General features: G+C 42.7%; 1 protein-coding gene across 2 annotated transcripts in view; it reads left to right on the top strand.

Annotated features, from left to right (window-relative positions):
- LOC137327145 (rho GTPase-activating protein 6) overlaps positions 1-25,761 on the top strand; it is a 514,589-nt gene that overhangs the window by 182,351 nt on the left and 306,477 nt on the right. Inside the window, exon 1 of one of the 2 annotated variants that reach the window (XM_067992648.1) lies at positions 10,311-10,659. The exons of the other annotated variant lie outside the window; for it this stretch is intronic. Coding sequence (XP_067848749.1) covers positions 10,594-10,659 — 66 coding nt within the window. The 5' untranslated portion in view covers positions 10,311-10,593. Of the gene's footprint in view, positions 1-10,310; positions 10,660-25,761 lie in introns of those variants that run through there. 2 annotated transcript variants of the gene reach the window in all.

The raw sequence follows: 25,761 nt of genomic DNA, 5'->3' as shown, positions 1-25,761 counted from the left end.
ATGTTAATAAAACAAAAACCTTGATAAAATAAATAAATGCAAGAAAATATAGTAGTCTTGGGATACCAACTTATTATCAACATTCTGTAAATATTACATTTCAGATTCCATTTGGTTAACTAATTTTTCTTTTGCTTTTTCATTCTGCTTGAGTAAGAATGTCACTATTTTCTCTCACTGTCACTCCTCTCATCCATTGACCTGTTTTTCTATCTGATGATGTGTAAATTTTCTTGCTCAGGATGATTGACAGCTTTCCTTTGATCCTTCCATTTAGCGCCTTTCTTGATGTTACTGTCCTCTTCATCTGCCTTTGTCTCTCCTTCTTGATGGCTCCCTTTCTTGAAATATCTGGTCCCTCTTTTATTCTCTGTTTCTCAATCTCTTCTGTTATGTGTTATGGAAGAAGCTTCACTCCTAGGGGTAAATCTTGACATTGTGCCATATTGTAAAACGGGTGATAGCGAGTTGGCAGCCCATTTTGATTTCAGTGACTTCAATGGAAATAAAAATAGGGAGAGATGTAATGATTCGCTATCACCCATTTTACACTATTGCCCAAAGTCAAGATCTACCCCCTTGTTCTCAATCTCTGCTCAGTCTCTTCCACATTATCTCCCTTTCTTTATCTCTCCAGGTCATAAGATAAGAAAGCATTGAATGATGGAAAAGGATATTTTGTCCATTCAGCCTGCTCCTTCCACACAATATATGCAATCTACTGTCTCATGGACTCTACCCCACCTTTATAACTCCTGAGGGAAAGTTTTACATAGATGCATCATGATCTCCAAAGGTAATCAGGCAGTAATGTTACCTATATAGAACCCTGGTTAGACCACACTCGGGAATATTGTGTGCAGTTCTGGTTCCATACTACTAGGAACTGAGAGAATGAGGACTAGAAGAAGATCTGGAGGTAGAGGAGCTAGGAGAGTGGGGGGGATGGGAGAGACGCAGAGGGAGAGGGACTGAGGGAACAAAGACCAGAATGAGAGGAGCCGGAGGTAGAGGGGGAGGAGCTAGGAAAGTAGGGACCAGAGAGGAAATAGCTGGGAGAATGAGGACCAGAAACGAGGGAACTTGAGGCAGGAGAGGAGAAGGGCGAGCAGGTAGCAGAAGAGGAGCAGCTGAAGGCAGAGGGAGAGGAGCTGAGAGAGCAAGGATCAGAGCAAGGGGAGTTGGCAGAGGAGGATTTTTGGATGAAAAAAGATAAAGCATACAAGAACAGAGCTGAACGAGAAAGCCAAGACATGAATCAAAGGAAACAAATTCTTAGGTGAAGCAGAAAATTAAAGTATGGTGGGTTTCACTGATGCCTCCAAAGACAAAGCCATCCCTACTGACAATATACATGTTGTGGAGATGCCGGTGATGGACTGGGGTTTACAAATGTAAGGAATCTTACAACACCAGGTTATAGTCCAACAATTTTATTTTAAAATCACAAGCTTTCGGAGAACCTCTCATTCACTCACTCACCTGACGAAGGAGATAATCTCCGAAAGCTTGTGATTTAAAAATAAAATTGTTGGACTATAACCTGGTGTTGTAAGATTCCTTACAAATATAAATGTTGCCACAAAAGGCAGAGGCTGCCATCTATCCTGGCTGCAAACTCATTTTTTTTTTGCTTATTGGCCTCCTACATACCTTTCCAGGTCAATGGAGAAACTGTAACAGAGAGTAGAACTGCAACTTAAAAACAACATATTTGCATATGAGTGATTGCTATTATGTTGTTCTGGCATGGTGGAATCTGGCCCACAATATAAACAGGAGAGATTCCAAAACGCCTGGATCCTGAGCTATTACACAGCTTCTTTGAGCAGTGGTTCTGTTTTATAAATACCACGTTATTCTTTCTGTGACCCTTGCAGAGGGGTTGAGGGGCTGGGGGGCCGGGGGTGGGGAAGGGGGTGCTGTTCAACAGGTACTGGCAGCCCTTCAGTACCTTGCTCCAGCGTCCATTCGCAGACACGATGGGCCGAAGGGCCTCTATCCGTGCTCTATAACTCTATGGCCTGGACGGTGAATGTCAGCAGGCTATTCAATTACAAGAGGAAACCTGAGGAAAATCCAATCCTTTTTCGCCCAATATCCAAACATTTGCATTCCCAGCAGGTGTCAATAGATAACGATCAAGAGCAAGAACCATGGTTCCATTTTTGTAATCTCCCTGGCATGGGGCCACCAATTGTAATGCCCTCACTGTTGTCCTTTCTGAGATCAGCTAATGCAGCATGGACTGAACCGTTGGAAGTGCGAGCTACCCGTCTTATTTTGTGAAAAGTCTGCTTTCATTCACTGACCAGGTTCATATTTGATGAATGGCATTTGAGTTTTTTTTATTATTTATTCTCGGGATGTGGGCATCGCTGGCAAGGCAGACATTTATTGTCCATCCCTTGTTGCCTCAAGAAGGTGGCAGAGGGTCATCTTCTTGAACCCCTGTAAACTTTGTTTTAAAAGCTAAAGAAATAAAGGATTTATTTAACTGCAGTTAAATTTGTTGAAAGGCTTTGCACTTAGCTGTATTTCTATAGGTGGCACCCAATCTAATTTAGACCAGGGAAGGATGTTGGTCTCCTCTTACAGAAGGGGTCAAGAGTCAATTAAGTTCTGTCAATTGTTGTATACTTCATAATGGATAAGTCCAAGACTCAAAGCAGCCGTAGCTGAGCTCCTTAATTCAGCAGGATTTGCTTTAACAATCCTGGATTAAAAAGAACATTTTTGATTTAGGACAAGGGAACATATAAGCATAAAATAATCAAAAAAGAGACACAATAACAGTATTATATATAATATATTAAGACAGAAGATATATTTACTGGTGTAGTAGGGTAGTCATTACCTATTATGTCCTATTTGCCGAGCAAAAAGGGGAGGGAATGTGTAATTGAGAGATATGGTGAACGTCTGGCTGATCCAATACCTGCCCTACCCAAGGAATGGGAAGTGTTTTTTACAGGTATCTCTGGGTCATTCTACAAGGACAGTCTGGGCACTTTTTGAGTGAAGGAGGAAGAAAAGAAGAGGGTAACTGGGATGAGCCAGGGAAGAGAAAGAGCAGCCTCCCAAATTGCTGCGTCACTGGCCCAGATAGTTTATGGGATTACTAAAAGTGTTGATTTTTGGTATGTTGAGCTGCTCTTCTGAGACTTGACTTTCTGCTGCAGAGGATAAAGGGGATCATAGCATTGTGCTAGTCACTTCACCTACACCATCATATTTTAAACATATATTTGTTCTCAGGATGTGAGTGAGATTGGCACGGCTGCATTTACTGCCCATCCCTAAGTGCCCTCGAGTTGCTGCAGTCCTTGTTGCGATGGTACTCCCACAATTGTGTCAGGTAGGGAATTTCAGGATGTTGACCCAGTGATGGCGGTGCGTGACTTGGAGGTGATAGTGTTCCTATGACATTGGTGTTCTTATCCTTCTCAGTGGGAGAGATTGTGAGGGAGGGAGGTGCTATCAAAGTCACCTTGGTGAGTTGCTGCACTGCAGTCTGGAGATTGTACATACTGCACCTACAATGTGCTGGTCAGGGGGAAGTGGTTGGGTTTAAACCAGATGATCTGGTCATTTATTTCATTGCTGCTTGTGGGATCTTATTGCACACAAACTAGCTGTCACATTACAACAGTGACTATACAATAAAAGTACTTCCTTGGTTGTGAAGAACTTCCGGATGTCCTGAGGCCATGAAAGACACTATATAAAAACAAGCTCTCTTTTTGTCTTTGACGGTTTGCAGATCAAATGAGAGGAAATAGCATGTTTCAGAAACTAACCCTCTGCTGAAGTGCAGGTGGCATAGGCAGATGTTTCCTGACATGCTCAAGTAGCTGTGGCAGGGTCTATAGACCTGGATACTTGGTTGGTGGTGGGTGCATACAGGCCACCTCAGAGTCAATGGGACCTGACTCTGTACATTCCTGTGGAATTGTTCCTCATCCTTTAGCTTCCTTTGAGCAATAGGAATTCCCATAGCAACGCCCATCCTACCAGTGTAGGGTGTTTAGAAAATGTAAATCTCTTCAATGCTGGGAGGTTTAAAAAAAGGAAAATAAATCAATCAGAAATGTAAAAGTAGTCAAAAACATACACAAAAAAAGCAATGCACTAAGCTAAAAGCAAAAAAAGGAAGAAAAGTAAAAAGTACTACGACCTCACATTTATTCACAAACCAACTAAACACACCTTAAAGCAATTCACTCTCAAAGGCTCAGAATGGAGTTTGCAGATGTGGTCATCTTCTACAGGCCTTCAGCATTTCTGGATCAAACCACATAAAATGCCAAGTCGTTTGGATAACAGCAACAGCAACAACCACAACAATTTGCATTTATATAGAGCAAACCTCATTTCCATTGCTTTTGAGGGCATAATGGAGCTCTCATGTCTGTGAGAGCCTCCAACGATCCCAGACAGACCACTAAAAAACGGGTTGCACTATCCCGGCACGGGGTTGGTGCAAAGCCTATTCTGGGATTTTACCTTCATGTTTTATGATGGTTCCTACATACCATCGTAAAACATAGCCTTGAGTTCCCACGTTGTTTTTGTGTACATTTGTTTACTTCACATATCTTAAAAATTTAGGCAGCTCCCAGATACATCACTAATTATTTCAAAAATATAATTCCCTCACTGGACAGAAGACTGAATCATGTTTAAGAAAATTGTTAATAAGCGACAGTGTGAGATTGTAACACGGCATTTTCGTGCAGATCAGAAATGTTTTCTCAAACACTCTTAGACAAACATAGCACACTGAAGTATAATGTTCCCATCAGGTTATATTTCATAGGCACAAAGCACCCAATATATTGAGGCCTTCAGCAAAATAAATCCAATAATATGCTGCTAACACTGCAGACAGGAGTTTAACTTCCTGTGCTCAGTATTTTTAGTGCGCTGGTGAAAATAAATGGGTTAATGATTGTGTTAAAATAATACAAACAAGAATGTAATGGGAACAGCGCATGAAAAATTAAATCCCATAATGTTTTTTTATGGCAAAACTTTTATTTATGATTTCACACCCAGAACTTAGTGGCTGGAGGCATGACTGAGGCACAGGAAGATGTTTATGGTTGTTGGAGGCTAACCATCACTGCAGGTGTTTCTCAGGGAGGTGTCCTCAACCCAAACATCTGCGGCTGCTTCAACAATGACCTGCCCTTCACCATAAGGTCATGTCTGAGGCTGTTTTCTGACAATTCTACGGTGCTCTACTACAAGGAAGCAGCCGATGCTGGCCTACAGCAGAACCTGGATAACACTCAGGCTTGGTCTGACAAGTGGTGGGCAACATTTGCAGCAGATAAATGCCAAGCAATGATCATCTCCCAACATGAAAAGGCCCAGCAACCTCCCCCTAACCTTCAACTGCAACAACACCTTGGAGTTCCCTACCCCTGGGGGTCACCATTCACCAGTAGTTAACTAGACCAGCCATACCAATATCATGGCTATAACAACAAGACAGAGACCAGGTACTCTGGTGATGAATTGTTTAACTCCTGAACCCTCAAAGCCACTTCACCATATACAAGGCTCAAGTCAGGATTGTGATGGAATATGCACCACTCATCTGGATGCTTGCAGTTGCAAAAACACTCAGAATACTCAACACCATCCAGGACAGGAGAGTCCTCTTGAGTTCTGTGAATGGACTCAGTATTAAATTCCTGAGAATTTAAATCAACCCTCTTTGAAAGAGCTATCCACTCACTCATCTGCTTAATAGGTCAGGCCAGAAACAAAGCCTTTTGGAAATACTGTTGGCCTTGGCATCCCTTTTAGTAACAACTAGTTTCCGTCAACCTTCACAGTGGTAAATCTGTATATATAATCACTTCAAAAAAGGCATCCTAAGGTATAAACCAACCAACCGTAACCCAGATTAGGTTCTGATCACAATGACAAACAGAGATGGGCCACCAGCCCTTGAAGGTGACAACTCTTAGAACCATTCAGCACAGAAGGAGGCCATTCTGCCCATCGTTCCTGTGCCGGCTCTTTGAAAGAGTTATTCAATTAGTCCCACCCCCCTGCTCTTTCCCCACAGCCCTGCAAATTTTTCCTTTTCAAGTATATATCCAATTCCCTTTTGAAAGTTACTATTGAATCTGCTTCCTCCACCCTTTCAGGCAGTGCATTCCAGATCATAACAACTCGCTGTGTAAAAAAAGTTCTCCTCACCTCCCCTCTGGTTCTTTCGCCAATTATCTTAAATCTATGTCCTCTGTTTACCAACCCTCCTGCCAGTGGAAACAATCTTTAAATTGGCATTCTTCCCACAATTTTCTGGCCAGAGGCATGCATTTGTAGAATTTACCTAATAATAATAGCGATTTTATGGCTTGGCGATAAGTCAAATAGGTAGGGTTGAAATCAATCAAAAAGGAATAGCCATGTTGGGTCAAATGTCTTTTTCCTGTTCCAAAAAATGTACATGTAGATCCAATGTCCCATCACTGCACAGTTCAGCTTGTCTGGACATTAGCATGTAGCCTATAGATGTCTCCTCCAGTTCGCACACATTATGTGTGGATTCATGATGCAGGTATGTGTGCAGCTTGAAGGAATATATCAAGTGTTTAGATCAGCTACATTGACAATTATCAATAACACAGTATATCCTTTCTGATTTAGTGCTACTGCTCATGTCCATTAATCAGCTACAAATTTGCATTTGAAGTCTCCTAAATATGCAGTATTACTGACCTTCTCATGGGCTGATTTCAAAGTTAGCAAAATTTAAATCTGTCCTTTAACACTCCCCCCTCCCCCCCCCCTCCTCCATCATTACATGTGCTTTCCCTCTTTATGATGAAGTGCCACACATTCAGAAAATTTACAATTCAGTTAAAGTTGCTGTTATCTCCCAAGGCAGCAAGATCGTGCTTGCAGTGTGGGTCAGATCGTAACGTTACAGAGAACCAGTAACTTGCCCTGCACAGAGTTGCCAGTTTCAACTTGTGTGCTTCCTTCAAAAAATGTTTTTGCTACATTTGAAGGAAAATATTTTTTTTTGTGAGCCAAAGAATAGGTGAAATTTACCTTATTAAGTAGTTGGTACCCCTATTGCGGTTCACAACTCTTTGGCATGTTTTTGATTTTGATTATCGCTGAATTAAATGGATAAATGAGGATTAGTGTTATGTCAGACACAGCTGGCTGACATGAAAAGTTGTGTACAAAAACACAATAGATTGAAAAGCAGAGATGGAAATCATGGGTTCAAGTAAGCAGATAGGTAGTACGAATAATGTCATCTTCTGACCTGGTCGAGTTTTCAACTGCCAAAGTCCTGCTCATGAACTCCCTCCAATGACCCCTTCACCTCTTTACCTCTCTTTCCACCATTAAAGATCTTCTCAAGATGTATTTTTTTCTCCAAGCCTTCCATCACTAAATGTATACTATACTCTTTCCTCTGGCTTGGAGTTTCTGTCTTGCTACTACTCTGTAAAGTGCCTTGGTATGTTTTGTATGTTAAAGGCGATACATAAATGCAAATTATTCTTGTTGTATATGCATGCTACCTTCAAGGAAAATTAAAGTACAAAGACTTTTTTTGTAAAAAAATAACTATGCACTTGTTGGAAATTTGGGCCTATTGTAAATGCCTTCTCAGGTTCAGTGGCATTAGTCAGTCATGTAAGCAACTTACTTTTCTGGGAGTTGACTTACACTGCCCTACATCTTCTTGTATAATAGAATTATCTTGTGACTTGAACCAGTGACTTGATTCATACATGTATTTCTTTACTGTCTCCAAAGGCGGACTGAACAAATATTGATGAGATGAAGCTTGATAAAAAAATTGTAAGCTACTTTATTTCACAGCAAGTGAACATCCAGAGAAACAGTTATGATCAGATTCACTAGGTTCAATCGGTACAATTTTTCTTCATGTAATAATATAAAAATAATGAACATGTTCCATTTCCCTACATCACTGAGCCATCTTGCTTGATTTAAACAAACTAATTTCTAACTTGCCCTGCATTGTATCTTGATCGCAGCCTTTTTCTGTGCCTTACCGTTTCACTGCTTTCTGTTTCAAAGACCTAACTGTCTGCACAGCATCTTGTTTCAAAAGCCCTCCTAAGTATGTCTGCCTCTGTATTTTATCACTTGTTCCTCACAGCCGGAAAAGGAAGGTTACTAAGCGCCTGGGACCAGTTGCTCCCCAATACAATGGGTGTGAGGAGCTTATCTCTTACTGAGACAAGCTAACTAATTCCTTACTATTTATAATCTAATCGGGAAACAAATTTAAGTCGAGCTTATTAGCATCTTAACTACCTACTATGTCAGACCCATTTTTTAAAACTTGCATGAATACACTATGTTTTAAAACACAACATTTAAAGTAACCCTTTTCCTGTGGAAAAATAGTCAAAAATGACCAAATGTGACAGCACTCAAACAAGGAATGATTAATTTATTTGAGAATAAATTCTTTCTCCGTTGGTCTCCCCAGGCCACAATCAATTGTGGCCAAAATAGTTTTTGGGGGAATACATTCTCAAGATTGCATCAATGCCACTCTCAACCAGGTTACTAGGAGGAGCAACGGTCATAGATGACTCTTACTCTAATCGAGGTCTTTTAAATGATAAAGGGATTCAATAGGGTAGTTATAGAGAAACTATTTCCTCTGGTGGGGGAATCCAAAATGAGGAACGCAATCTTAAAATTAGACCGTGGCTATTTAAGTGTGAAACGAGGAAGCGCTTTTTCACACAATGGGGTAGTGGAAATCAGGAGCTCTCTCCTCCAACAGACTGTGGATGTTGGGTCAATTGAAATTTTCAAGAATGAGACTAATAGATTTTTGTTGGATAAGAGTATCAAGGTAAATGGAACCAAGGTGGGTAAATGGAGTTGAGGTACAGATCGGCCATGATCTAATTGAATGGTTGAACAGGCTTGAGGGGCTGAAAAGAACAGGAGTAGACCAATGTTCCCTCCCTGGAAGGTACCTGACCTTCTTTCACTCCGGTCCGCGCCGATGGGAGCCAAGATAAAGAACTCAGTGGTACGGTGATTTAAACCAGTATCCAATCCTTTAGCGCCAACTGGTGTTGCCATGCTTTCGCAAACTTTTTTTTAAGTGTTTGCGATTCACTCAAGAAATTTTAAAAATAAATTGCAGGATTAATTTCCCCAGTGAATCACAAACACAAAAAATCCCAGGTCCAAAAGAAAAGAAAAAGCTTGCATTTATATAGCACCTTTCACAACCTCAGGATGTCCCAAAGCTCTTTACAACTAATGAAGTACTTTTGAAATGTAGCCGCTGTTGTAATGTAGGAAACCCAGCAGCCAATTTGCGCACAGCAAGGTCCCACAAACAGAAATTAAATAAATGACCAGATAATCTGTTTTAGCTGTTGGTTGAGGGATAAATGTTGGCCAGGACACTGGGAGAATTCTTGTGCCCTTCTTCGAATAGGGCCATAGGATCTTTTACGTTCACCTCAGAGGGCAGACAGGGCCTCGGTTTAACATCTCATCTAAAAGTTGGCACCTCCGACAGTGCAACACTCCCTCCGTAGTGCACTGAAATGTCGGACTGGATTATGTGTTCATATCTCTGAAATGGGGCATGAACCCACGACCGTCTGACTCAGAGGCGTGAGTGTTACTGATGGCTAACACCTTGACTAGCAAATGAATTGCCTAAAATTGGGTACAAGCGAGCGAATCCCACGGGTTGGCAATGCTGGCTGCAAGAAGTATTGGATTGAAAAGGAAAGCAGAGTTCTCTTAGCAATGGCAGCCTGCTACATTGTAATCAACATCCTCCTTAAAGACAATTTAGTTCCACAACATTTATTACAAGTTGGTGAAAACTGCTGATGAATTGAGAGATTACTGCACTTATTTGAGCCACTCAGGACTGTCATGCTGCTCGATACTAGCAGCATAAAATGCAGAACTAACCAATTTCCACACCATTTTTCTAATTTTAGTACTTCGTACTTGTGTCTGCTTCTTTTTTGCTTAAAGTAGCGAGCGGCAGTAAATGTTTCACGGTGCGAAGGCACACGTGTGGACAAGTGCTGTACACATCTGAGTTTGAGGTTAGTGCGGTCTTCTGACTGGGAACAGCTGCTATTTTCCAGCTTGTGTCTGGTTTAACATCTTATTCGCTAAAAAGGGGTCAGGGCGATCCCTTTATCAGATTCAGATCATGAATGTGTCGGTGACTTGGGGCTGGCCGTCAGTTGAGAAACCCCCGCAAAGAGCCACCTGCATTGCACAGGGCTTATCATGAACTATCTTCCTGCAGTCTGGCCCGGGCTGTAGCCAGTGTTGAGCATATGCTGTTTCCAGTCTGACCTTAAACACACTGAAGTGGGGCTAGCAGTGAAAGATGATAATCGGCGTTGTTCACCATATAAGAAAAAATAAGGAGTAGGAGCATCTGCTAATACGACATAAATCTGGATTCTCCATTGCTGAAGTGTGAGAGAGCTGGGGACACTCTCATAATTGTTTGCTTCATGGACATTCATTCGAGTTCCATCACTTTGCTTTACAACTAACGACAAGAACTGGTGTATGCGGACAGTAAATGCATCAGCTATGGCAGACTCTGTATTTTTTGAGAAACAGATTATCTGTGTGGTAAGTGATTTTATTTTTATCCTCTTTTTAAAAAAATATAATCCTGTTTTCTTTTCCACACCCATCGGAATTGCTGGGAAGAACTCACAGCTATGTATGTTAGCTGACGTTTTGTCTTTTTATTTTTCATTTTAAAAAAAATTGATTCACTCCGTTTCATCGCAAGACTACCTACAAGTTGCCCCCCGCCCAACACAGTCTCTATTTGAGAATGTGAGTAGCATGTTTAAAAGCTCGTTACTCATTGCTGGATACAAGAATGACAGTATTAAAAAACGAATGTACACATGACCGTAGATCCCTTTAACGAGTTTCCTTGTGAAAGGGAACTGCAGAAATGGAGGAAACCCTATTAACTAATATTGCATGCCTGCTATTTCCTCTGTAGCAATGACAAGCACTGCAAACGTCTGACACCAAAATTTCTGAAACTGTTTGTATTTCCCGTGTGTTAAAAAAAATGCTAACAAGTCATACTTTGCTCTTTCGAACCATGGCAGGCTGGTTTGATGTTTCACAGAATCCCACCCCATCTTGGTATTGACGACCATAGGTTCATTTTAACAAACCCTTTCTGTGCAGTAAAGCTCCTTTAAATGATCGTGCTAGATCATGCACACTGCTGCCACTTCCTGTGGTATTACAGAGATTGTTTAACCTGTTTGCCTTCACCATTTAAATGTGAATTGTGACAATGAAGTATGGCAATTCTGAACGGATTTCCGTATTATTCACAAACTATTTCTCCGAGACTCTTTTCGCAAGAAGGTCGAGGAGAAAGATTTTCGACTCTCAAGTTAACAGATGTTTTGAGATGAGGACTGAGGGCTCCTTAAAGCAAAGATTATTTACACTATACGATCACAGGCCCAGTAAAGTTCACTAACATACCCGCATAACGACTGCTCCCTCATTAACAGCAAAGTATGTCAAAGTAAAAAAGTAAAAAAGCACTGAGAATGTCGCATTAGCTTAAACATCCACTCCCTCACCACTGGCACACGGTAGTTGCAGTGTATTCTATCGACAGGATGCACTTTAGCAACTCGAGGAGGCTTCTTGGACAGCACCTCCCAAACCTAGAAGGACAAGGGCAGAAGGTGCATGGGAACACCACCACCTCCAAGTTCCCCTCCAAGTCACACACCATCCCGACTTGGAAATATATCGCCATTCCTTTATCGTCGCTGGGTGAAAATCCTGGAACTCCCTTCCTAACAGCATTGTGGGAGTACTTTCACCACATGGACTGCAGCGGTTCAAGAAGAAAACCCACCACCACCTTCTCAAGTGCAGTTAGGGACGGGCAATAAATCCTGGTCTTGTTAGCGATGCCCATATCCCGAGAATGATTTAAAAAAGTCAAAACATCATAGGACATTCACTGTTTTGGAATACAGTATCATAAGAAGATAAGAAATAGGAGCAGGAGTAGGCCATTCAGTCCCTCGAGCCTGCTCCGTCATTCAATAAGATCGTGGTTGATCTTCGACCCCAACTCCACTTTCCCACCCGATCCCCATATCCCTTGATTCCCCTAGAGTCCAAAAATCGATCTATTTCAGCCTCGAATGTACTTAATGACTCAGCAGCCACAGCCCTCTGGGCTAGAGAATTCCAAAGATTCACAACCCTCTGCGTGAAGAAATTCCTCCTCATCTCAGTCTTAAATTGCTGACCCCTTATCCTGCGACTATGCCCACTAGTTCTAGAGTCTCCAGCCAGGGGAAACAACCTCTCAGCATCTACCCTGTCAAGCACCTCAGAATCTTATATGTTTCAATTAGATCACCTCTCATTCTTCTGAACTCCAGAGAGTATAGGCCCATTCTACTCAACCTCTCCTCATAGGACAACCCTCTCATCCCAGGAATCAATCTAGTGAAATTTTGTTGCACCGACTCCAAGGGAAGTATATCCTTCCTTAGATAAGGAGACCAGAACTGTACACAATACTCCAGATGAGGTCTCACCAAAACCCTGTACAACTGTGGTAAGAATTCTTTACTCTTGTACTCCAATCCCCTTGCAATAAAGGCCAACATGCCATTTGCCTTCCTGATTGCTTGCTGTACCTGCATGCTAACTTTGTGTGTTTCTTGTATGAGGACACCCAAATCTCTCTAAACACCAACATTTAATAGTTTTTCATCATTTAAAAAATATTCTGTTTCTCTATTCTTCCGACCAAAGTGAATAACCTCACATTTCACCACATTATACTCCATCTGCCAACTCCTTGCCCACTCACTTAACTTTTCTATATCCCTTTGCAGACTCTTTGTTTCCTCCTCACAGCTTACTTTCCCACCTAGCTTTGTATTGTCAGCAAACTTGGATACATTACAGTCGGTCCCTTCATCGAGGTCATTAATATAGATTGTAAACAGCTGAGGCCCAAGCACAGATCCTTGCGGCACCTCACTAGTCTATAGCCTGCCAACCTGAAAATAGCCCGTTTATCCCTACTCTCTGTTTTCTGTCCTTTAACCAATCCTCTATCCATGCTAATATATTACCCCCAACCCCATGAGCCCTTATTTTGGGTAACCTTTTATGTGGCACCTTATCAAATGCCTTTTGAAAATCCAAATATACTACATCCACTGGTTCCCCTTTATCTACCCTGCTAGTTACATCCTCAAAAAACTTTCCTTTTCAGAAAACCATGTTGACTCTGCCTAATCACACTATGATGTTCTAAGTGCCCTGTTACCACTTCCTTCATAACGGAGAGGGTCGATGAGAGCAATGTGGTTGATGTGGTATATATGGACTTTAAAAAGGCGTTTGATAAAGTGTCGCATAATAGGCTTGTCATCAAAGTTGAAGCCCATGGAATAAAGGGGGCAGTGGCAGCATGGATATGAAATTGGCTAAGTAACAGGAAACAGAGAGTAGTGGTGAACGGTTGTTTTTCATGCTGGAGGGAGGTGTACAGTGGCGTTCCCCGGTGGTCGGTACTAGGACCATTAATTTTTGATATAAATGACTTGGACTTGGGTGTACAAGGCACAATTTCAAAATTTGCAGTTGACACAAAACTTGGAAGGGTAGTGAACAGTGAGGAGGATAGTGATAGACTTCAAGAGGACATAGACAGGCTGGTGGAATGGGCAGACACATGGCAGATGAAATTCAACGTAGAAAGGTGTGAAGTGATACATTTCAGTAGGAAGAACAAGGAGAGGCAATATAAACTAAAGGGTACAATTCTAAAAAGGGTGCAGGGACAGAGAAGTCTGGGGGTATATGTGCACAAATCGTTGAAGGTGGCAAGCCAAATTGAGAAAGCAGTTAAGAAAGCGTACGGGATCCTGGGCTTTATAAATAGAGGCATAGAGTACAAAAGCAAGGAGGTTATGATGAACCTTTATAAAACACTGGTTCAGTCACAACTGGAGTATTGTGTCCGGTTCTGGATGCCGCAGTTTAGGAAGGATGTGAAGGTCTTAGAGAGGGTGCAGAAGAGATTTATAAGAATGATTCTAGGGATGAGGGACTTCAGTTACGTGGAGATACTGGAGAAGCTGGGGTTGTTCTCCTTACAGCAGAGACGATTAAGAGGAGATTTGATAGAGGTATTCAAAATCATGAAGGGTCTAGACAGAGTAGATGGAGAGAAACTGTTCCCATTGGCGGAAGTGTCAAGAACCAGAAGACATAGATTTAAGGTGATTGGCAAAAGAACCAAAGGTGACATGAGGAAAAACTTTTTTTACACAGCGAGTGGTTGTGATCTGGAATGCGCTGCCTGAAGGGGTGGTGGAGGCAGATTCAATTGTGGCTTTCACAAGGGAATTGGATAAGTAATTGAAGGGAAAAATATTGCAGGGCTACAGGGATAGGGCGGGGGAGTGGGTCTAGTTGGATTGCTCTTGCAGAGAGCCGGCACGGACTCGATGGGCCAAATCCTTCCGTGCTGTAACCATTGTATGAGTCTATGATTCTGTAATGGATTCCAGCATTTTCCCAATGACTGATGTCAGGCTAACTGGCCTGTAGTTCCCTATTTTTTCTCTCCCTCCTTTTTGAATAGTGGGGTCACATTTGTTAACTTCCAATCCGCTGGGACCATTCCAGAATCTAAGGAATTTTGGAAGATCACAACCAATACGTACACTCTCACTGCAGCCACCTCTTTTAGAACCCTCGGATGTAGGCTATCGGTTCCAGGGGATTTATCGGCTTTTAGTCCCACCAGTTTCTCCAGTACTTTGCCTCTACTGATATTAATTACTTTAAGTTCCTAACTCTCATTAGCGTTTTGGTTCCCTACTATTTCTGGTATGTTTTTTGTTTCTGCTACTGTGAAGACAGATACAAAATATTTGTTTAACGTCTCTGACATTTCCTTATTCCCCATTATAATTTCTCCTGTCTTAGCCTCTAAGGGACTAACGTTTACTTTTGCTACTCTCTTCCTTTTTACATACTTGTTAAAGCTCTTACAATCCGTTTTTATAATTCTTGCTAGTTTATTTTCATATTCTATTTTTTCCCCTTTTATCAATTTTTTTGGTCATCCTTTGCTGGTTTCTAAAACTCTCCCAATCCTCAGGCTTACTACTCTTTTTGGCAACATTATAGGCCTCTTCTTTTAATCTAATACTATACTTAACTTCTTTAGTTAGCCACGGATGATCCACTTTTCCCGTGGAGTTTTTGTTTCTCAATGGAATGTATATTTGTTGAGAATATTGAAATATTTCTTTAAATGTTTGCCATTGCTTATCTACCGTCATATCTTTTAATTTAATTTCCCAATCTACCATTGCCAACTCGCCCCTCATACCTATGTAATTGGCTTTATTTAAGTTTAATATTCTAGTTTCTGACTTACGTACGTCACTCTCAAACTCAATGGGTCACATCCAAATTAACCTGTTAGTGGCACAAGATACATTATAATGCTTTTACCAGATGTGATTCTGTGAGCATATTTTATAAGTGCTAAAAGGATTTTTTTTCTTCTGATAATTAACTGCTGGTAATGAGAAGAATGGGGTAAATCTCCCTCCTCGTGGTCAGTGATACTGGGGTTTGTTTTGATTGCATTCAGAGTTTACTGATGTGCTTTGCAAAACTGTGACAAATTTTAAAAAACACCTCTGTTGCCAGGGAGATGCTTGCTGATTTACAGTACATAAAATGAATTGAACCTATTCAAAAGAGCTTAACTGCAGGTTGCCATTCATGGACTGATCCCGAAATGTCTCTATTTTAATGCATTTGCATATACCGACATTCATCTGAATTGAAATCTACAGTAAATTTTCTAACCTCACCTATTCTCTGGTTACAATCATCCATCTAGTGTTTTACACGGACACTTTAACATTAGTGTGTGCCAACCCATTTCATCCTTGTAGTTTGGCTTTGCAGCTGAGTGGTTTTTGTGGTTGAGTTTTTGCTTTGAATTTTTGGTTGGGATTGGGGTTTGGGGTTGGACTAATGTGCACCAGGCCCTCCATCATTGCTAACATTTTGTTCCAAGGAATAATAAACCCATATTACCATGTCGGAGTGTCATCAAATGCTGATGCGCAGTTCTTCCATCACGTAATTGGTGCAACCACCAGAGTTCCAACATATCAGAGAACCATTTTTGTGAGCCTCACGAGATGTAATCAGATTAGCTGCTCCCTGTCCAGCGACACTAAATGCACGGAGCTGGTACTGCATGCCTTCGTGCACTGAAAACTCCATTAGAGGTTTTTGCATTGGGCTCCAATTGGTCTACAGAGAGCCTTGGTAGATAATGACTATGGGTTATGGTATGGGGAGGCGGGGAGTGAGCAGGACTGTGGCTGGAAAACCCAGAAGGCAGAGGTCCTGCCGAAATTAACGGCTCAACCTATTTTTAGCATTTTTTTTACTCTGTTTCCTGTGCGGCAGCCAGCTGGGGGCAGTCCCCAGGAACCGGAGGAGATCGGGGGTTGATGGGGGTGGGGGGCTCAGAGTGCTGCAGCGAGGAGTGAGAGATCATGGGGGAGGGGAGGAGATCACGGGGAGGGAGAGATTGTGAGGAGGGAGAGATCATGTGGTGGGGGGTTGGTGTCTGAAGATCACAGAGGATGGTTTCCCAATCGGTGGGGGTGGGGGGTTCTGAAGATCATGGGGCGGGGGAGGTCGGCCAATCGCAAGGGGAGGGAGAGATCATGGGGTCGGCCGATCGCTGGTGGGTCGACTGATCGCAGTGGGTGGAGAGATCACGGCAGAAGATTTGCTTCATGGGCTGGGGGATGCACTCCTGCACTTCCTGGCCCACAAACAGTGCTGCTGGATCTGTCAGCCCCCACCTCCCTTCAGATGTCGGGTTTCCCGAGCCCTGGGAAACCCAGCCAGCATCTATTAAATTCAAAAGGGTCCCAAAATCTGAGGAACGGAGGCTCATTTAAATATTATAATCACTGAGCCGCCTCTCCAGAGTGGGTTACTCGGACGCCCCCAAACCCGTCGCAGTTAATCCAGAAGTAGGCGCGTTGGGCTCGGGTTTCACATTTTTACCAATTTAGCCCCCCCCAACCCGACTTTCACCTGCCCGTCGTGGAGTGGGGGAGGGTTGAAATTCCCCTGTATAAATCAGGGAGATAAGCAAACAGAGATTGGTATAGTGCCATTCTTCCCAGACTGTACAACAAAGGTAAAAGGGGTAATAAATATATTCCTTAGCTTAAACAACAAAAACCTGCATTTATACAGCACCTTTAAAATGTCCCAAGGCGCTTCACAGGAGCGTTATCAAATGAAATTTGACACTGAGCCATATAAGGAGATATTAGGACAGGTGACCAAAAGCTTGGTCAAAGAGGTAGGTTTTAAGGAGCGACTTAAAACGAGGCAGAGAAGTTTAGGGAGGGAATTCCAGAGATTAGGGCCCAGGCAGCTGAAGGCACGGCTGCCAACGGTGGAGCGATGAAAATCGGGGATGCATAAGACGCAAGAAATGGTGGAGTGCAGAGATCTCTGAGGGTTGTAGGGCTGGAGGAGATTACAGAGATGGAGAGGGTGAGGCCATGGAGGGATTTGAAAACAAGCATGGGAATTTTAAAATTGAGACGTTGCCAAACCGGGATCCAATGTAGGCCAGCGAGCGCAGGGGTGATGGGTGAACAGGACTTAGTGTGTGTTAGGATACGGGCAGAAGAGCTTTGGATGAGTTGAAGTTTACAGAGGGTGCAAGGTGGGAGGCCAGCCAGAAGAGCATTGGAATAGTCGAGTCTAGAGGTAACAAAGGCATGGATGAGGGTTTCAAACTGGAGAGCTAATGGAATTAATTATTTACTTGCTCTACGCTCTCTCAAACCTACTTGATTAATTAAAACTGATGCTGTCACAGAGGTTGAATAACTTGCCAACATTCACTGGTCTTAAAATAGCAATTTGGGCGAGCTACTGGATGTTGGCTGGCACCCTTGGAATTATAGGGCAATTCTAGCATGGGATGGGCTCCCACTGTGGAGCTTCACTAGTTGGGTGGTCAGCAGTTTAGAGGAAATGTGGTCAAAGGAGCAGGAGGTGGATCTAATGGTCAAGTTGAGCTCGGAAAAGGCTCAGGGCTAGGGGGGCAAGGAGAAATGGGGTCAAAGAATAGAGACAGCTGACAGGATGGCCACAACCTTATATAAGGTATTGGTGAGACCGCACCTGGAATACTGCATACAGTTTTGGTGTCCATACTTAAGAAAAGACATACTTGCTCTCGAGGCAGTACAAAGAAGGTTCACTCGGTTAATCCCGGGGATGAGGGGGCGGACATATGAGGAGAGGTTGAGTAGATTGGGACTCTACTCATTGGAGTTCAGAAGAATGAGAGGCGATCTTATTGAAACATATAAGATTGTGAAGGAGCTTGATCGGGTGGATGCAGTAAGGATGTTCCCAAAGATGGGTGAAACTAGAACTAGGGGGCATAATCTTAGAATAAGGGGCTGCTCTTTCAAAACTGAGATGAGGAGAAACTTCTTCACTCAGAGGGTGGTCGGTCTGTGGAATTTGCTGCCCCAGGAAGCTGTGGAAGCAACATCATTAGATAAATTTAAAACAGAAATAGACAGTTTCCTAGAAGTAAAGGGAATTAGGGGTTATGGGGAGCGGGCAGGAAATTGGACATGAAGCTGAGTTCGGATCGGTCAATGCCCTGTGGGTGGCGGAGAGGGCCCAGGGGCTATGTGGCCGGGTCCTGCTCCGACTTCTTGTGTTCTTTAGATTTGTGGTTGGGATCAGATCAGCCATGATCTTATTGAATGGCGGAGCAGGCTCGAGGGGCCGATTGGCCTACTCCTGCTCCAATTTCTTATGTTCTTATGTTCTTATGTTCTTAGTCCATGAGCTCCTCGTGCTTGTTATTGGACGTGAGGGTGGATAGGACAGGGGAGACGGGTTTAAGGAGATGGTTGGTAGTGCAGAAAAGAAGCCGAGGAATATCTTTGATCTCCAGGATGACCCTGGAGTAATATGTGCTTCTGGCATGGAAGAACGTGTCTCGAAAGCGCTTAATATGGTCCTGCCAGATTCAGTGGTGGATGGTTAAAGCGGTTGTACGCCAGATGCACTCGAGTCTGTGCCCCTTGGACTTGAGGGAGCAAAAATAGGGGTCATACCAGGGGGATCGGCTGGGATGTGAGAACAAAAGTTTTGCTCGGGACATGGGAGAGGGATTAAGTAGATTGATGGCTGCGGAAGTGTTGTGGCAAATGGAGAGCCAAAGACTAGGCGGTTGGGATTTAGAAAATGTAGTTCTAACTGATTTGGAGGAAAGCATTTCCAGGCACTGACACAGAAATAAGTGCAATTGGCAGGCTGGTGAGGCATACAAGGAAGTGGTTGGAGATGGCCTTGTCTGTGATAGAAATCATGGGGGTAGAGAAACCACAGGAGATAGCAAGGTTGAGTGGCTGGCTGTGAGTTTGGATAGGAGAGTTTATATCAAGGGAGAGGATTAGGAATGACAGGAGGTCACTGAATTCAGAGAAGAGAGGGAAAGAGGACCTGAGATGAAGATTGAAATCACCAAGGATGAGGAGTCGCTCAGTTCAGAGGCTGAGGGAGGAAAGGTGAGAAATTATCATGGAAAAATATTCGCCAAACAAATTAAAAATGTTGGCAAATACAAATGCAGTAACATTGAAACAAAGTCATTATGCCATTTGTATGTGCGGTTTGATGATTTTCTTTCCCCCTTCCAATATTTTTCAATCTCTCCGGGGGATCTGAGTCTATTCTGGGGATATGGTTCGACAGGCACCCTCCCCCATATCTCCATTCCTCAAGTGTGTTCCTAGGCACTGAATCCTAGCAAGCTGCTCAACTGTGTGAAGCATCACAGCCAAGCCTCATCCTATCTGGACATTCACACACACACAATCTAGCAAGAAGCATTCAACAGCAACCTGATGTGGGAACCCTCACTGATTTTTTGGCTCTCTCGCTGAGGTGCATGGTCAATTGTGGTGCTAATACTGCAGTACCAGTTGAGATCAACTAATTTATTAAAGACTGGGTTCAATCTGGGATCTTCTTGCGCTGTGTGACTTACATGCACCAGGCAGTGCATTTACCACATGGGCACATGATGTTATTAATTACAAAAAATGGCACGCATCTCTTCTCGCTGCTCTCCCTCTCCATCCTCCTCTAAAGTCGCTTGAGGACAAGACAACAGAACAAGTATCTGACAGATGTCAGCCTTTAGCGAGAAACACATGTTTGTAAACGTGTTGTAAACTAAAACAAGGGTGCTTCCTGTGCCTTAATCACACATATGTTTGCTAAAGGCAGTTTGCAAAAAGCCTGCTTTATGCTGGTAGAGGGCAGGAGTAGGTGAGAGAGTGCATTTACTGGACCATCGGAATAGTGGCACTCCCACTCTCACCAGTCCGTTACTGGTCTTGGTCCATTATGAGGGGTTTTGATAAAGTAGATAGGGAGAAACTGTTTCAACTGGCAGGAGGGTCGATAACCAAAGGACACAGATTTAAAATAAATGGCAAAAGAAGGAGATGAGGAGAATTTTTTTTTACGCAGCGAGTTGTTAAGATCTGGAGTGCATTGCCTGAAAGGGTGGTGGAGGCAGATTCATTAGAAACTTTCAAAAGGGAATTGGATATATACTTGATCAGGAAAATTTTGCAGGCTATGGGGAAAGAGCAGGAGAGTGGGACTAATTGGATTGCTCTTTCAAAGAACCGGCACAGGCGCTGATGGGCTGAATGGCCGCCTGTGCTGTACGATTCTATGAGACTATTGTTAATAGCAAGCACTGAATTTCATGTCAGATCTTTACCAGCATTGCTGCTAACACAGATAACACTCAACATTTAGTTGTTATTGCCAGTACCAGTCCCAATGTGTCACAAGGCACTTGGCACTATATTTAGAGCTGTACCTCCAGACCCTTTATGTTCCTGGTATTGGTTTAACACCTGAGTTTCATTCAGAATACCGGTTAGATTTTTTTTCACAGACAACTAAAGATCAAATTCTCATTGAATTCTTACTAACATTAAAAATGTCTTCAACCTTTTGAAACTTAAATTAAGGGGAATTGCCCTTAATTCTTGCAGAGAAATTGCAGGTCCGGTGAGTTTATATTGGTACGCTCTGTTACTAAATCTGATCATTAAATTGCTTATAAAGTTGACATAATGATATGGAGACAACTCTTCTCCCCCTTCCTCTAAGTTCACACTGGCAGTTCCCCCCTCCTCAGATAGTGCTGGTACCCTTCTTTCAGCCTCGGCTCAATTGGTAGCACTCTCACCTGAGTCAGAAGGTTGTGGGTTCAATCTTCACTCCAAAGAGTTGAGCACATAATCCAGGCTGACCCTTCAGTGCTGAGGGAGTGCTGAACTGTCAGCGGTGCCATCTTTTGGATGAGACGTTAAACCTAGACCCCGTCAGTCCTCTCAGGCGGACGTAAAAGATCTCATGGCACTATTCGAAGAAGAGCAGGGGAGTTCTCTGTGCTAACCTGGTCAATATTTATCCCTAAACCAACACCTAAAACAGATTATCTGATCATTAATTTCATTGCTGTTTGTGGGATCTTATTGCGCAAATTGGCTGCCTCATTTCCTACATTACACAGTGCCTACACTTCAAAAGTATTTCATTGGGTGTAAAGCATTTTGGGAAAGGCGCTATATAAATGCAAGTTCTTCCCTTTCCCATAGTAATTTTTTCCACAGATCAGGCTGAGCTAAAACAATTCACTTCTGTGGATAAAGCACACATGCAATCCTAACCTAAACCATTTAGAACTTACTTTTATGTCATAGTGAGGCGCAAGAGTGCTGACCTTTGCTCTTCCCCGCTCCGTCTCCAGACCTCCTGTTACACAAATGTAACATTTTTTTCTGTATTCCACAGATAATCTGATACAGGTCTGGCTTGGTTACAGAACAAAGCATGTAATTCTTGCATAAAATGAAAGAAAGATTTGCATTTATATAGGGCATTAAATACCTCAGGATGTCCCAACGCACCTTACAGCCAGTGAAGTACTTTTGGAGTGTAGGCACTGTTGTAATGTAGAAAACGTGGCAGCCTATTTGCGAACAGCAAGGTTCCACAAACAGCAATGAGATAATGACCAGGTAATCTGTTTTAGTGATGTTGGTTGAGGGATAAATATTGGCCAGGACACTGGGGAGAACTCCCCTGCTTTTCTTCGAATAGTGTTGAATAGCATTCCTCTTTTTGCTCTTTAGAAGGTATGAAATTATCTGGAAACTCAGTTATTCTAAACTTATTAGAACCCTGGAAGTTAACATGTACAGCAGATCTAGTGGGATGCATTAGCATGCACGCAGTAGTAGCTTGGCTCAGTGGTAGCACTCCCCGCCGAGTCAGAAAGTCCACTTCAGGACTTCAGCACATAACCTAGGCTGACACTTCATCGCAGTACTGAGGGAAGTTCTGCATTGTGGAGGTGCCGTCTTTCACATGAAACGTTTAACCTAGGCTCTGTCTGCCTATTCAGTTGAATGTAAAAGATCTGATGGCACTATTGGAAGAAGAGCAGAGGAGTTTTCCCCGTGTTCGGCCAACATTAATCCCTCAACTAACATCATCAAAACAGATTAACTAGTCATCTATCTCATCTGCTGTTTGTTCTTCCTTACTGTGCGCAATTTAGCTGCTGAATCTACCTATGTAATAACAGTACTACACTTTGAAAAGTAGTTTACTGGCTGTGAAGCGCATTGGTACATACTGAGGATGGCAGTGGTGTTATATAAAAGTGAGTAAAGCTATCAGCGGTTCTAGAAGAAGGCTCATCGCCACCTTCTCAGGGCAACTACGGATAGGCAATAAATACCGGTCTTGACAGCGATACCCACATCCCAGGAATTAATAAAAATATACAACGAGAAAGGTGGGCAGTATTGTGCAAGTAGAAGAAAGCAGTCTTGGTAACAGAACGAATATGGGGAAAGAGGCCATGCTCGAGGACGAGCGGTATGTTATGGTAAGGACTAGATGGAGCCAAAAGTAGAGGCACGAAAGTGGGAATCATAGAGGGTGGTATCAGTCAGGTTACTTAGCTTAGACTGGGATCATTGAACCAAAGGAATCAACAAGATCATGCATCGGCTGCTGGCAGATCCAATAAAGGTCTTTTTCCTTGGATTAACTGGCTCTATAAATTTTCGGCTCACAGATAGTAATGCTGAGGGTAATACAAATATTATAGTAATAAAGCTACTCAAATATCAGGCATAGATAGATTACGGTAATAGAAACCCTAAATTACTGAAAAAATGCCAAAATAACAATCAGTTCCTACTCGATTTTGTATCAACTAAAAACCTTAATGTAAAACAGACTGAATTTCTCCCACTCCCAGTTCTCATTCCTCTCCCATTACTGAATTTGCCACCTCCCACTACAGCTGCCCTTGTAAGCAAGGTGACCCCGGCCCCCTTTTGCCGCTCTCGATTGGCTGGTTGCTGTTGGCTGACTGATTGCCGATGATGGCTAAGTGGCTGATTGGCAGGCTGGTTACCTGACTCGCTCCAGGTCTCCGTTCCTCACTCTGCAGGTGGTTGTTCCAGATCTTCACTCTAAATCCTGTTCTGCTGCTGTGCTATACTTGTCTGCTCTTTAGCAGGTCAAGTTCTATAATCAAGTGCCTTTCTCTAAACTTGTCCAACTTAAAAAAATCTAAAACCGTGTTGTCCATTATAAATTGCCAACCAGCCACAGGTGTGGCTACGGCAACACCGTTTTAACCATATGCACTGATTTTAGTAGAAAACGCCTTTCACACACTCACAGAACACAGGCAAATCTACTTCACGTGTGTATATTTAATTAACAAACATCCACCACCATTCAGTAACCAAGGAAGTAAAGCACTCACAACGATCAAAAAACACTCGCACACTCTGCTTTTCGTCTTACCACTTTGCCAACAAACGCACAAAAAGTTTAAAGTTTACATGCAAACATTTTGTGAATATGAGTGTTGAGCTCACATGCCCAACGACAGTGTCTATTACTCATTTTATATTTACTAATCAGCAAAGCAATTAGCCACATCTGGATTCCCAAATGGCCACATGTGGCTAGTGGCTAACATATTGGAGAACAGGGTCCTAAGAGGCAAATATGTGTAAACCGCTTATTAACCTGTTGCAGAAACTAAATAGTCCTGCCACAATATCTACATTCTCTTGCCGTAGAAATTGTCTTTATAATGTAGCAGAATTCTAGGGGTCTTGGTGGTAATCCAGGGTATTTAAGCAAACCTGCCCTGTTAGTATTAATAACTCTTCCAACTAATTGAATGATGATGTGAACAATTTTCATTGCAACTAAAATATTGGGGAAAAAACCCAGAAGTAACTAGAAAAATTAAAAAGGGTGTTGAAATTAAGTTATTTTTAACTGTTTACTTGAACTGGCACTTTCAGTAAGAATCTTTCTTTGGAGAGAGTTCTGACGTTGACACTTTTACATTGACTCTCATAGAATAAACAGCGCAAAAACAGGTCCAACTGGTCTATGCCGGTGAATATACTCCACTCGAGCCTCCTCCCACTCTAATGACCTCTTCCCACCCTGCCCCCATATCCCTCTATTCCCTTCTCCCTCTTGTATGCATCAAGCCTCCCTTTAAATGCATCAATATTATCTGCTTCAACCACAATTTATCCCATATTATTACTGTTGAAAGAAAGAAAGAACTTGCATTTATGTGGTAACTTTCATGACCTCAGGATGACCCAAAGCGCTTTACAGCCAATGAAGTATAGTCACTACAAAATGCTGCGGTTCAGAGGGATCTGGGTGTCCTCGTACAGGAAACACAAAAAGTCAACATACAGGTGCAGCAGCTAATCCGGAAGGCAAACGGAATATTGGCCTTTATTTCTAGGGGGATGGAGTATTAAAGCAGGGAAGTCATGCTAAAACTGTACAGGGTGCTGGTGAGACCACACCTGGAGTATTGCGTACGGTTCTGGTGCCCTTATTTAAGGAAGGACACACTTGCATTGGAGGCAGTTCAGAGAAGGTTCACTAGGTTGATTCCGGGTATGGAAGGGTTGTCTTATGAGGAAAGATTGAGGAAAAATTGGAGTTTAGAAGAATGAGAGGACATCTTATTGAAACATACAAGATTCTGAGGGGACTCGATAGGGTAGATGCTGAGAGGATGTTACCCCTCATGGGGGAATCTAAAACTAGGGGGCATAGTCTCAGAATAAGGGGTCGTCCGTTTAAGACGGGAATGAGGAGGAATTTCTTCTCCCAGAGGGTCGTGAATCTTTAGAATTCTTTACCCTAAAAAGCTGTGGAGGCTGAGTCATTGAATACATTCAAGGCTGAGTTGGACAAATTTTTGATTAGCAAGGGAGTCAGAGGATATGGGGAAAAGGCGGGAAAGTGGAGTTGAGGTAAAAATCAGATCAGCCATGATCTCATTGAATGGCGGAGCAGACTCGAGGGACCAAATGACCTACTTCTGCTCCTATCTCTTATGGTCTTATGGTCACTTATGTAATCTACGAAATGAGGCAGTCAATTTGTGCACAGCAAGTTCCCACAAACAGCAATGTGATAATGACCAGATAATCATTTAATGATGTTGGT

The sequence above is a fragment of the Heptranchias perlo genome, chromosome 11 (assembly GCF_035084215.1).
Source record: "Heptranchias perlo isolate sHepPer1 chromosome 11, sHepPer1.hap1, whole genome shotgun sequence".
Classification (NCBI taxonomy): Eukaryota; Metazoa; Chordata; class Chondrichthyes; order Hexanchiformes; family Hexanchidae; genus Heptranchias; species Heptranchias perlo.
This window is presented reverse-complemented; position numbering and strand designations above follow the sequence as displayed.